Source organism: Sciurus carolinensis, chromosome 16, assembly GCF_902686445.1.
Source record: "Sciurus carolinensis chromosome 16, mSciCar1.2, whole genome shotgun sequence".
In the NCBI taxonomy this organism is placed as follows: Eukaryota; Metazoa; Chordata; class Mammalia; order Rodentia; family Sciuridae; genus Sciurus; species Sciurus carolinensis.
In genome coordinates, this window is record NC_062228.1 from 630,673 (window position 1) to 644,102 (window position 13,430).

At 64.4% G+C, this 13,430-nt stretch overlaps 1 protein-coding gene across 4 annotated transcripts in view; it reads left to right on the forward strand.

Moving 5' to 3' along the window:
• The window catches only part of Ankrd11 (ankyrin repeat domain containing 11), a 161,318-nt gene that overhangs the window by 146,797 nt on the left and 1,091 nt on the right, over positions 1-13,430 (forward strand). For all 4 annotated transcript variants that reach the window (XM_047529254.1, XM_047529251.1, XM_047529253.1 and 1 more), the window contains 5 exons: positions 1,462-1,609; positions 2,037-8,329; positions 10,607-10,705; positions 10,773-10,916; positions 12,470-12,562. In XM_047529254.1, coding sequence (XP_047385210.1) covers positions 1,462-1,609; positions 2,037-8,329; positions 10,607-10,705; positions 10,773-10,916; positions 12,470-12,562 — 6,777 coding nt within the window. The remainder of the gene's footprint in view (positions 1-1,461; positions 1,610-2,036; positions 8,330-10,606; positions 10,706-10,772; positions 10,917-12,469; positions 12,563-13,430) is intronic.

A 13,430-nucleotide genomic window follows, 5' to 3' on the forward strand; every position in this document is an offset into this window, starting at 1 on the left:
GGTAGGCCGTACACAGGGTGAGCTGGCCATGCCTCATCCTGCCGAGGGTACCTTTGCCAGAGCCCCTTGAGAGCCCCAACCACAGGCAGGATGAGGACAGTGGCACACACCATGCCTGCCGAGTTCTTGGTGCTCCTGCAGAGCAGCCCCTGCCTGACTGTGCTGGAAGGTTCCTGGAAGCTACGGCTGGGGAAAGGGGTTGCTGCAGGGGGTGGGCAACCAGGAGGTCTTGTCGGGGAGTGGGAGGTCTGATGCTAGGCACATGCTTGGCACTGAGAGGGTCGCTGTTCAAGTGGTAGGTGAGGGGCGGCTGCCTGGCCTGCTCTGGCTTGCTCTGGCGATTTTGTTTTTATGTCCTTCCCCCTTCCCACACTGGGGCTTGAACGCAGGTGCACTTAACCACTGAGCCACAGCCTTTCTTTCTGCTTTTCACAAAGGGCCCTTTTAGAGAAAGGGGCTTCAAGAGAAAATGCAAAATGCAAAATGCAAAATGTCTAAGATTTACTAAGAAAAACTTGCTGGGGGTGGGCAGGTGTGAGCGTGGTGAGGCTGACTGCGAGTGCAGGGTTCACCGTCGGGGCCTGCACGCCTGGGCATGTGCCAGCCACTGTGGAAGCAGGCAGGCAGGAGGGCAGAATGGCGGCCCTCTGGCGAGGTCTGCTGGGTGCAGGTGGGACTTGGCCTGCGAGTTGGCCTTAGGGGAAGGCCCAAGGCCGAGGCACGTGGTGCCTCACCTGCAGGGTTCAGCCAGGAACCCACTTCTGCCACAGCCACCTGAGGAAGGGGGCCGAGTCGGCGGAACCTGCTGCCCAGATCTGAGGCCAGCTGTGCCATCTGCCGTAGCAGCAGACGCGCAGGTGCTGCTGAGTGGGGGCCAGTGGGACGCTGAGAGTGGAGACAGCCGTGTGAGTGCTGGGTGGCCACAGCCACCTCCGCATCAGCGGGGCGAGGCAGATGAGATGCAGGTCGCTGATCATAAACGATCTGAGGCGTCGCCACACCACCCAGAGACTTCTGTCCCTTGTAAGCACCCTCACACACGTGCGTCCGGCAAGGAAGAGATGGCCTTATCTTCTAATGTAAATGAAAACAAATAAACCAGCTTGCAGAAACTTGTTCTTTGTTCCCTCTATTCTGTACACCAACAATCTCCTCCACCTGCCAGAGCTGTGCACCCTTGGACCCCACCCACTGCTGGACTCACTGTGGTGAGAGTCGGGGTCTTGCTGAGAAGATTCTGGGAAGCGGTGCACACCTTGCAGAGGAGCAATGGAGAAAATGGAAGGGGGCAAGGGCAGACAGAGGAACCCTCCTGTGGAAGAGGACGGCCACAGGGCGCACAGGGCCACAGCTTCTGGCTGCTGCAGGGGCTCACAAGACCAGCCCCTGGACAGTGCGGTCTCAGGTGGGAGCCCTGTGTCGCCGGGGCTGTGCCCTGATGTGACTGTGGGTGTCTTGCAGGTGGTGAAGTTGCTGCTGCGGTATGGAGGAAACCCTCAGCAGAGCAACAGGAAAGGGGAGACGCCACTCAAAGTGGCCAACTCCCCCACCATGGTGAACCTCCTGCTAGGCAAAGGCACGTACACCTCCAGCGAGGAGAGCTCCACGGGTAAGCCTGGCTGCGGGCGGACATGCGGGGCGGGCCTCCCCTGCCGCGGGCAGCCCTGCAGCGTCTGCATGTGGTGTTTCCCTGCAGATGGCCGCGCAGGGTCTCCCAGCCTCCTGGGGGCCTGGCGCCTTCAGGAACTCCGGACTGCAGGAGCCGCACCCGGGGCCTGGCTGCCGAGAAGCCCGCGGTCTCTGCCGGGAGGCCTGCCCCACCTCTGAGCAGACTTCTCGGTCCCTCTGCCGTGGCTGGCCTCAGATGAGATAGATCAAATGGCGTGCTTCTCCAGAAGCAGGGGCCGGCCAGCCCTGCCCTCCTGGGTGACCATGCGTCCGGGGAGGCCCTTCCTCGCTGCAGCGGCAGAGCTGCCCCACCCGACCTGGGAGAGTGGCTCTGAGCCTGCCTGACCTCTCCCTTCCTGTCCCCACAGAGAGCTCCGAGGAGGAGGACGCCCCGTCCTTCGCACCTTCCAGCTCTGTCGATGGCAACAACACGGACTCCGAGTTCGAGAAGGGCCTGAAGCTCAAGGCCAAGAACCCAGAGCCGCCGAAGACCGTGGCGCCCGTCAAGGACGAGTATGAGTTTGACGAGGATGACGAGCAGGACAGGGTCCCGCCCGTGGACGACAAGCACCTGCTGAAGAAGGACTACAGGAAGGAGCCCAAGGCCAGCAGCTTCGTGTCAATCCCCAAGATGGACGTCAAGAGCTATGCCAAGAACAGCTCCGCCGCACCAAAGAAAGCTGCCCATCGCATCTTGTCGGATACCTCGGACGAGGAGGATGCCGGCCTGGCCGTGGGCGCCGGGGAGAAGCTGAGGCTGTCGGCGCACACCGTCCTGCCCAGCTCGAAGGCCCGAGAGCCCTCGGCCTCCCGGCAGCAGAAGGAGAAGAGCAAAGTGAGGAAGAAGCGGAAGAAGGAAGCCCGCGGCAAGGAAGTGCGGTCTGGGAAGAGGAGCGACAAGCTGTGCTCCTCCGAGTCCGAGAGCCAGTCCTCTGAGAGCGAGGAGGACGGGGACTCAGTGGGCAGCACAGGCTGCCTCAAGGGCTCCCCGCTGCTGCTGAAGGACCCCTCCCTGTTCAGCTCGCTGTCGGCCTCCTCCACCTCGTCCCACGGCAGCACTGCCACGCAGAAGCACGGCACCAGCCACGCCGACCAGCACAGCAAGCACTGGCGCGCGGACAGCTGGAAAGCCATGTCCTCCCCCGCCTGGTCCCAGGTCAGCTCTCTGTCCGACTCCTCGGGCACGGGCCTGGCAAGCGAGTCGGACTGCTCCTCCGAGGGCTCCAGCCTGGAGTCCCTGAAGCCCGCGAGGAGGAAGCAGGAGCACCGCAGGAGGGGCGGCACGCAGAGCCTGCCGCCAGAGAAGAGGGCCGCCTTCCACCCCAGCGTGGACGGCGCCGTGCCCAAGCTGGACAAGGAGGGCAAGGTGGTCAAGAAACACAAGACGAAACACAGACACAAAAACAAGGAGAAGGGGCAGTGCCCCGGCAGCCAGGAGCTGAAGCTGAAGAGCTTCGCCTACGAGTACGAGGACCCCAGGCCCAAGGCCGACAAGGCCGCCCTCCTGGACGGCGACGTCTCCACGGAGGGCAGGCTGCGGGTGCTGAAGCACGACCGAGACCACCTCAAGCGGGAGGAGAGGCTGGGCAGGACGAAGCCCGAGGACAAGGAGTGGCTCTTCAGAGACGAGAAACCCCTCAAGAGGACCAAGGACCTGGGCAGGGACGGCGGCAGGGCCTTCCGGGAGGAGAAGGACCGGGCCAGCAGGGCCGAGCGGGAGAGGTTGGGCAAGGAGAAGTCCCCCAAGGAGGAGAGGCTGCGGTCCTACAAGGAGGAGAGGAAGAAGAAGGCTCGGGACCGGCCCGCCAAACCAGAGAAGAAGAGTGATGCCAAGGAGGACCGGATGGCCAAGGAGAAGGCCCTGAAGGAGGACCGGGAGCGGCTGCGGAGGGAGAAGGCCTACCGGGAGGACGCCACCTTCGAGGACTGCTGCCACAGGGGCCACTTCCTGGAGAGCGAGGACACCAAGCTCAGCCTGTCCGACGACCAGCAGGACAGGTGGTTTTCTGACCTCTCCGACTCCTCCTTCGACTTCAAAGGGGAGGACAGCTGGGACTCCCCAGTGACGGACTACAGGGACATCAAGAGCGACTCTGTGGCCAAACTCATCTTGGAAACGGTGAAGGAGGACAGCAAGGAGAAGAAGCGGGACAAGGCCCGGGAAAAGCGAGACCTCCGAGACTCTTTCTTCCGGAAGAAGGAGCGGGACTATCTGGACAAGAACTCGGAGAAGAGGAGAGACCCGACGGAGAAGCACAAGGGCCTGCCCGGCCATCTTCCCGACAGGGACAAGAGGAGGAGAGAGTCCTGCGAGGGCACGCGGGAGCGCAAGGACCCGCACCGGGAGGAGCTGAAGGAGTGCGCCTGCGAGGCCGCCTTCAAGGACAAGCCCGACTGCGACCTGGCCAAGGGCCTGGAGCCCTGGGAGCGCCACCACGCTGCCCGCGAGAAGGAGCGGAAGGAGAAGGCGCGCTCCGAGAGGCACAAGGACAAGCCCCAGGACAGGGACCGTGGTGAGAAGGGTCCCAAGGACAGAGACTTGGACAGGTGCCTCAAGGAGAGGAAGGACGGCAAGGAGAAGCACAAGGACGTGCATGGCAGAGACAGAGACAGGAGGGCCGGCCTGGACCTCGCCCGGGAGAGGAAGGACAAGGCCTTCCCCACAGCCCCCGAGGACGCCGCCGAAAAGAGAGACGAGAAGAAGGGGAAGGAGAAGAGCTGGTACATCGCAGACATCTTCACGGACGAGAGCGAGGACGAGAAGGAGCAGTACCTGGCCCCCGGGCTCCGAGCAGGGGAGGCCTGCGAGGCCCCCAGGGCGGACGGCCTCCAGGAGCGGGAGGACGGGAGGGAGCCGCCCCCCGCAGACAGGCACAGGAAGTGCCCCTCGGACAGGCCACACGAGAAGCCCCGGGACAAAGAGCCCAAAGAGAAGAGGAAGGACAGGGGCGCCACCGAGGCGGGCAGAGACAAGAAGGAGAAGGCCCTGGAGAAGCAGCACCGGGAGAAGAGAGACAAGGACCGCAAGGACCGCGCCCTGGCCGAGGCTGCCCAGGAGAGGCGCAGCAGGCAGAGGCCGCCTGAGAAGGTGGAGAGGAAGCACCCCGTGGACGACAGGGCCAAGGGCAAGCACAAGGAGAAGCCGGACAAGGAGCGGAGGGCCTCCCGGGGCGCCGAGGCGGAGCGCAGCCTGCTGGAGCGGCTGGAGGAGGAGGCGCTGCAGGAGGGCCGGGAGGAGGCGCACGACAAGGCCAGCGAGGTCTCCTCGGACAGCTTCACCGACCGCGGCCCCGAGCCCGGCCTGAGCGCCCTCCTGGAGGTGTCCTTCTCCGAGCCGCCCGAGGACAAGGCCCGCGAGGGCCCCTGCCTGGCCGAGAGGCTGAGGGAGAAGGAGCGGCACCGGCACTCCTCCTCCTCCTCCAAGAAGAGCCATGAGCGCGAGCGGGCCAAGAAGGAGAAGGCCGAGAGGAAGGAGAAGGCCGAGGACCACAGGGACGGGGGCCGGAGGGAGCCCGGCCAGTACGAGAAGGACTTCCTGGAGGCCGAGGCCTGCGGCATCACCTTCGCCGTGAAGGCCGAGGGCGAGGAGGAGCTGGACAAGGCCTCCGAGGGCTTTGCTGAGAAGAGGGAGAGGAGCGAGCCCGAGAGGGAGCCTCCCAAGAAGGTGGAGAAGGAGCTGAAGCCTTTCGGGTCCAGTGCCGCCAGCGCCCTGAAGGAGAAGAGGAGGAGGGAGAAGCATCGGGACCGGTGGCGGGACGAGAAGGACAAGCACAGGGACAGGCACCACAAGGAGGAGCTGCGGCCCGCCACCAGGGACAAGGAGAAGGGCCGGGAGGAGGCCCCAAAGCCGGGTGAGACCAAGGCCAAGGAGAGGCCCCGAGACGGCACAGAGAGGGAGAGGGGCGACCCCACCAAGGTCAGCAACGGCATGGACAAGCTCCCGCCGCCCAGAGACCCCGGCAAGAAGGACGCCCGACCCCGGGAGAAGCTGCTGGGGGACGGCGACCTGATGATGACCAGCTTCGAGCGGATGCTGTCCCAGAAGGACCTGGAGATCGAGGAGCGGCACAAGCGGCACAAGGAGCGCATGAGGCAGATGGAGAAGCTGCGGCACAGGTCGGGAGACCCCAAGCTCAGGGAGAAGGCGAAGCCCGCCGACGACGGGCGCAGGAAGGGCCTGGACGCCGTGCCCAAAAAGACCCTGGGGCCGGACCCTCCCTTCAAAGAGAAGAAGCTCAAGGAGTCTGCTCCCACGCCTCCCGTCCCCGAGAGCAAGCCCCCGCCAGGGCCAGGCGCCGAGGCCAAAGACTGGTCCAGCGGGCCGCCCCTGAAGGAGGCCCTGCCCGCCTCGCCCCGGCCGGAGCAGAGCCGACCCGCGGGGGTGCCCACGCCCACCTCGCTGGTGTCAGGCCCCAGCTACGAGGAGCTGCACACGCCCCGGACCCCGTCCTGCAGCGCCGACGACTACTCCGACCTGGTGTTCGACTGCACGGACGCCCCGCACCCGCTGCCCGCCGCCTCCACCGCCAGCGCCTGCTCCCCGCCCTTCTTCGACAGGTTCTCTGTGGCCCCGAGCGGGGCTCCCGAGCTCCCGGGCCAGACGCCCACCAGGCCTGTCTCCACGAGCCTGTACCGCTCCATCTCCGTGGACGTCAGGCGGACCCCCGAGGAGGAGTTCAGCGTGGGGGACAAGCTGTTCAGACAGCAGAGCGTGCCTGCCGCCGCCAGCTTCGACTCTCCCGGCCAGCACTTGCTGGAGGACAAGGCTCCCCTGCCGCCCGTCCCAGCAGACAAGTTCACCTGCCTGTCCCCCGGCTACTACTCCCCTGACTACGGCCTCCCCTCGCCCAAGGCCGCCGCGGTCAGCAGCGCGCCCTCCCCGGAGGCCATGTTCTCTGGCCTACCAGCCAAGCCCTCCCCTGCCCCCAGAGGCGAGCTCTTGGCCCCCGCCATTGAGGGGGCCCTGCCCCCGGACTTGGGCCTTCCTCTGGATGCCACGGAGGACCAGCAGGCCACGGCGGCCATCATCCCCCCAGAGCCCAGCTACCTGGAGCCCTTGGATGAGGGCCCCTTCAGCACCGTCATCACCCAGGAGCCGGTCGAGTGGGCCCCGCCTGCCACCGAGCAGGCCCTTTCCTCTGCCCTGATCGCCGGTGCCTCTGAAAACCCGGTCAGCTGGCCGGTGGGCTCTGACCTTCTGTTGAAGTCTCCACAGAGGTTCCCGGAGTCCCCCAAACACTTCTGCCCTGCAGAGACCCTGCACGCCACTGTCCCGGGACCCTTTGGCGCCGCGGAGCCCCCCTACCCCGTCTCCCCAGGCTCCTACCCCTTGCCAGCTGCCGAGCCGGGCCTGGAGGAGGTCAGAGACGACGGGGCGGGAGCCATCTCTGTGGCCATTTCCACCACGGAAGGAGCTACTGCTTACGCCACCCCTGCCCGGCTGGACTCTTTCTTCAGCAGCTGCAAGCCACTTCCCAACGCACCCCTTGATGTGGCCCCTGAGCCCACCTGTGTTGCCACGGTGACCCAGGTGGAAGCTCTGGGGCCCCTGGAGAGCAGCTTCCTGGATGGTGGCCACAGCCTGTCTGCCCTTGGCCAGGGTGAGCCAGTGCCCTGGCACGAGGCCTTCACCAGCCCCGAGGACGACCTGGACCTGGGGCCCTTCTCGCTGCCCGAGCTCCCTCTCCAGCCCAAAGACGCCTCGGATGTCGAGACGGAACCCGTGGAAGGGAGTCCCGTCCCACCAGAGGAGAGCACCCCCGGGACGGAGGGACAGCCTGTGCTGCCTCCTGACCAGGCCTCTCCCTGCCTCCCCACTGAGCCTGAGCCCTCAGAGGAGCCAAAGCTGGACGTGGTTCTGGAAGCCACGGTGGAAGCAGAGACTGTGGCAGACGAGAGGGCCCCTGAGGACTCGGACTCCAGCTCAGCACCGGCCCCAGGCCTCCCCGAACAGTGTCCCCTGGGGGGTGGAGCTGAGGAGGCCAAGACTGAAGATCCCTCCACCACTCCCCACCACGTACTCGATGGCCCTGCCACGGATGGTGCGGCACAGACACCTGACAGTGCTGAAGTCACCCCTGCTGCCACCCCCGTGGAAGGGCCCCCAGGCAGCGTCCAGCCAGATGCTACGGATCCAGAGCCCAAGCCCACAGCCGAGGCCCCGAAGGCCCCCAAGGTGGAGGAGGTCCCTCAGCGCATGACCAGGAACCGGGCCCAGATGCTGGCCAGCCAGAGCAAGCAGAGCACGCCTCCCACGGAGAAGGAGCCCGCCCCCACGCCCACCCCGGCCTCCAGGGCCAAGGGCCGCGCCTCCGAGGAGGAGGATGCCCAGGCCCAGCACCCCCGCAAGCGCCGCTTCCAGCGCTCTAGCCAACAGCTGCAGCAGCAGCTGAACACAAGCACGCAGCAGACGCGGGAGGTCATCCAGCAGACACTGGCCGCCATCGTGGACGCCATCAAGCTGGATGACATCGAGCCCTACCACAGCGACAGGTCCAACCCCTACTTCGAGTACCTTCAGATCCGAAAGAAGATCGAGGAGAAGCGCAAGATCCTCTGCTACATCACGCCCCAGGCACCCCAGTGCTACGCCGAGTACGTCACCTACACTGGGTCCTACCTCCTGGACGGCAAGCCGCTCAGCAAGCTGCACATCCCCGTGGTGAGTGCCACCCTGCCCGTCTGCACGAGCACACCCTGGGCACAGGGCTGTCGGTGTCCACCACCAAACAGGCCCCAGGGGCACCTCACAGCCTCCAGGATCAGGAGAGCAAGCTGCGAGGGTCTGTGCCTCCCTGGTCACCTGGCCCCTCTCCTGCTGGCCGCATCTGCACACCCCTCCTTGCGACTTGCTGCCAGGACTCCCCTTTATGTGGAAGGCCTCAGTAGAGTAGTGCCCAACCAGTTCCAGCCAGTGTCCCACTGGAACCCTGAGCTTCTGCTTAGTGGGTCCCACCCCCTGCCTGCCTGCTGACCCTGCAGGCCCTGCTGCCACTGTTCCCCCTGCCAGCCCTTCTCCCCTGCCCCTCTCCAGCAGCTCTCCCCATGGCATGTCAAACCCTACCACAGACCCCAACCTTCCTAGACAGGTTGCTTCCCACTTGCCCTCTGGGGTCTTCTCAACTGCAGAGGTGAAGGAAGGAAGCCTCTGCCCTTACTGTACACAGTTGACTTCCTGTGTGGCCACCCACCTGTAGAGGAAAAGTCAGGGCTTCTCTTTGTTGTGTTACTGGGCTAGCTGGACTCTGTCCTGGCTGTGGAGCAGAGACCTTCTGACCTGCAGGTGGGATGAGGCCTGAGGTCTGGGAGGGACCTTCCAGCCCTAAGAGGAGAAGGGTGTTGCAGGCCCTTGCTCCCTCAGAGGCCGCTGCTGGACAGGAAGCACAGCCGGCCGGTGTCCCTCGGAGGATACGTGTTGGACACGGGCTTCTCCTTTCAGGGTTCTCCTGAAAGGAGTTGGGTTCAGAAGCATCAGGGCCTGGGCCATGTTGGAGCCACACATCCCCTAAGGGGCATCCAGGAGCGCAGCCAGGTGGAGTCCCTCAGGAGGTGCGCACAGGTCGTGTGTGCCACTGCGTTCAGAAGAGCCTGGTCTGCGGTTTCTGAGCATTCCAGGGTTCTAATCAGCAAGACCTTTCGGTACCTCCTGTGGTGGTTGAGGTTTCCATTACCCAACAGAGTGACGTGACGACGGGGGCTGGGGGAGAAGCCATGGTAGCCCTGCCCTCGCCCGCCCTGCAGGCTCTCTCCTACCTCGTCTCCCCTCGCCTGCACACCCCGGGTTGAAGCTGGCAACGTCAGGCTGGCGTGTTGGCTGTCTGGGCTCATCCAGGTCCTTGTACCCAGCTGGACCCGTCGGAGGACAGGATGGATGAGGTTTGCAGGCTGAAGAGACCTGACTGCGTCTTCCATTTTGAACTGATTTTAGACGAACAGAAAAGCAGGGTGCTTGCAGAACTCTCAGGTGCCGGCTGCGGGTATCTGGTTCAGTGATGGACAGGATCTGTGGTGGGCACAAGGACACTCACAGGCAGCGCTGGTCATCTGCACACCTGTCCTGTGATGGCACCAAGGCCTGTGTCAGGCAGGAGCCCCACAGTCGCGGCCTGGTCCTGGGCGCAGCGTGAGGGGTTCTGGTGGCCGGCTTCTGGTCGTTGGCACTGACCTGGGGCAGCTGGGTCAGGTGCCGTGGCCGGGCCTCTGCCACAGCCTCCGTCTTTCCCTGTCTCATGCTCCCACATCTGGAGAAGGCTTTGGGGCGAGCGGGGATCCTTGTCTTCTCACGCACTTCCCTGACTCTGCCTGCAGCAGTGGCTCTGTGGTGCCTCCTGGTGCCGGGGACCCTGTCCCTCACTCCAGGTCTTGCTGCCCGGGGTTCTGCTGTCGGCAGGAGCCTCCCGTGGGCCTGTGGTTGGCCTCAGCATCGCCAGTGTCTGTTGCAGAAGCCCTCCGGCCCGCCCCACCTTGCCCTCCCTGCCAGTGCCTTCCATGGACGGGACAGGCACCACGTGTCTGCCCAGGTCCCGGGCGCCCTGCCGCTGAGTCTGTGCAGCTCTGCAAGCCTGGCCTCCAGTCCCTCTTTGTACCTTCTTCCTCCAGGAGTGGAGGCCTGCTCCTTGTCACCTGCTCACATTGCTCCCTGTGTCTGGCCACCACGGTTGGCCTCAGAACCTCCCCCATTGGACTAGCAGTCAGGCAGGCTCAGGCCCTGGCGTCCAGGTTCCGTTCCAGGCCTGCAGCCCTCACTGGACCCACTGGGCTCCCCACACCTGCTCCCGCACGTCTGTCTCCTCTCACGCGAGCCGGCCCAGGCGCTCTGTGTCCTGCCCTCTCCCTCACACCATCTCCCTGCTGGGCAGGATCCGAGGTGCTTCTCCAGAGGTGCCTGGGTGGGCAGGTGCTCCTGGCCCCACTGACCTTGTTCCCCTTGCACCGGCAGATCGCACCCCCCCCCTCCCTGGCAGAGCCCCTGAAGGAGCTGTTCAAACAGCAGGAGACCGTGCGGGGAAAGCTGCGTCTGCAGCACAGCATCGAGCGGGTAAGAGGAGGTCCAGGCCCGGGGGGCGCCCCTGGGGGCCTGCGCTTATCCCCTCCTCCCCTCGCAGGAGAAGCTGATCGTGTCCTGCGAGCAGGAGATCCTGCGGGTTCACTGCCGGGCGGCCAGGACCATCGCCAACCAGGCAGTGCCCTTCAGTGCCTGCACGATGCTGCTGGACTCCGAGGTCTACAACATGCCTCTGGAAAGCCAGGTTGGTGACCCGCCGGGCCAGGGCCCAGGACCCCTCCCCAGAAGGGCTGGGAAGCCTCCAGAGCCAGGCAGCATAGCCAGCAACCACGCAGCAGGGATCCAGGCTCTGCGCTTGGACCAGGACTGCCCCAGCTTCCCTGTGCTCAGCACCCTGCGGGGCCCAGGTGTGCCCAAGCCTGCCCTCAGGCACCTGACCTTGGCCAGTTTGTCTCTCAGGGTCTGAACTTCCTCTGGGACACTTGCAGAATGAGGATCATCTGCTGCCCTCCACCCACTCCGAGGCAGCAGGGGTGACAAGATTTTGTATTTAAACTTCAGCTCAGTCTGCAGCTGGGAAGCGCTGGACCTGGCTCAGTGGTAGCTTTGGGCAGTGGGTGATGGTGGCAGTGGGCACCGCAGGCCAGCAGCCCCTGTGACCTGTGCAGCTGCAGCTGCATCAGCAAGCCCCTCACCTGCTGTGAACAGAGCTTGGCTGGGCCTGGCAGGCTGCAGCTGCAGGACCCGGGACTGCCTTGCCTCCCACACCCACTTCCAGTGCTGACCTCCAGCCCTGGACCTGTCACTGACCATCTGACAGGACTCAGGAGCTCAGCTGAGGACTCCCAACCTTGGGGAACGTTTCCAGTGTCCATGGCTTTGTGTTGGGACCTCTGGACACGTGCCCTGGGGACTGCAAGACCTGCTGTGTGGCAGCAGTGTCTGGGCGGTTCAGAGACCTCCTCCTCCTGAGGACGGAGGCCCACGTCACGTTTCACACGTTGCGCACAAGTCTTCTTGAAAGCAGAGCAGTTTGCCAACAAGCTATGAAGCAGAAAGGTTAGCTGGGGACTACAGGAGTGTTTTGTGGGTGTTTAGAAGTTTTGCGTTTTGTATCAAAAAAATAGATATAGATTTAAGTAATTTGAAGGTCAGAGGAGAAAGGCGGTTTGTTGGCGGGCAGGCTGAGGCCTCTTCTCTAGCACCCTGGTGAAGGTCTGGGCATGTGGTGCACAGAGGTGGCAGGCTTCCTGTTCTGGGAGCCCTTGGCACATTCTTCCTGGGGGTGCTGGGAGGTTGGGCACCTCCCTCCCGAGGGTGCCTGGGCCTGGTCCACAGGTGCAGATCCATTTGTTGGGGTGAAAGTGGGGCTGTGTGTGAGGAGGACCCGGAAGCCCGTGGGGAGGCGGGGCCTGCAGCTCCTGCCTCCGAGAAGAGAGAGGCGTTTCTGAGAAGCCAAGGGGTCGCACGGGCACCACCAGCAGTTTCGTAGGACCCTTGTGCCATCCCCTTGACCGTGTGGGACAGACACCAGGGTCAAGGGACCTTACTCCGGAGCCCACCCCCACTGGGAAGCCCAACCCAGGCGTGGCCCCCATCTGTTGTGCTGGGGCAGGTCCCCAGTGGGCGCTGGGTGCCCCTGGTGCCCAGGGTCGGCCTCTCCAGGGAAGATGCAGGGCGCGGTGTCATCCCCTTGGCCCTGGACCAGGCAGGGACCTGAGACTCCTGGGGTGACCACAGCACTGCTGGTCGCCTGCCCGGCCCTCTTCCTCCAGACACACCGTGTTTGATTGACAGGGCGATGAGAACAAGTCCGTGCGAGATCGCTTCAACGCCCGCCAGTTCATCTCCTGGCTGCAGGACGTGGACGACAAGTATGACCGCATGAAGGTGGGTGCCCGGCCTGCCCAGCGCAGCCACACCCGCCAGCCCTGCCTGTGCAGACAGCCACCCGCGGCCCAGCGGGAGGTGGTCGCCGCACCCTCCGCCTGTATCCTCTGGGTTGCCAGCGCCTCAGCCCAATTGCGGCCCTGATTGTGCTGAGGGAAGAACCAGGGAGGCCTTACGAGAGGGGATGAGGCTTTGTGCATTTCTACACCTCTTTTAATTAGTTAACGCAAACTTTTACAAGCAAGAAAACTAGATTGGGGGGAAAAAAACCTGTAAAAAAAGGCAGTCCAAGAAAAGGGAGATAAAATGGCCAAACCTCAGTGAGAAGATGTTCCGTGCAGTCACGAGTTTCAGAACCAAAAATGACGTGGCTCTTAGAAGGCTGCAGGGGGCTGTGGTGGACGCCCTCTCCCTGTGGGGCCGGGCACGTCAGCGGGCGCCGTCCATCCTGAGTGCACTAAAGTGGCGCAGTGCTTTGGCCGCCTGACGAGCAGTTCCCTTCTAGTCATTTAAAACCAGGGATGTGGACCGAAACACTCCTTGGGAAAAATCCAGCAAACTGGCAATCCAGAGGGCGTCAGGGCAGCCCCTGCAGCAGCACGGGGCCCGCAGGTCCGCGCCGGGGGCACTTGGGCAGTGGTGCAGCTTCTGCTGCGAAGGCAGAGAAGGAATCTCAGGCACGGTGCAGCCCCAGCCTTGTCCAGCCCTCAGGGGCTGCTGCGGTGGCTCTGGAGCTCTAGCAGACGCCCAGCGCCGCGCAGCACAGCGGCGGGGTGGAGGGGCCAGGCAGCGAGGGCGCAGACCATCCTGAGGGGCTGTCCTGATGAGCAGGGCTGAGGGTGGCTGCAGTGGGGATGGGCAGTCAGGT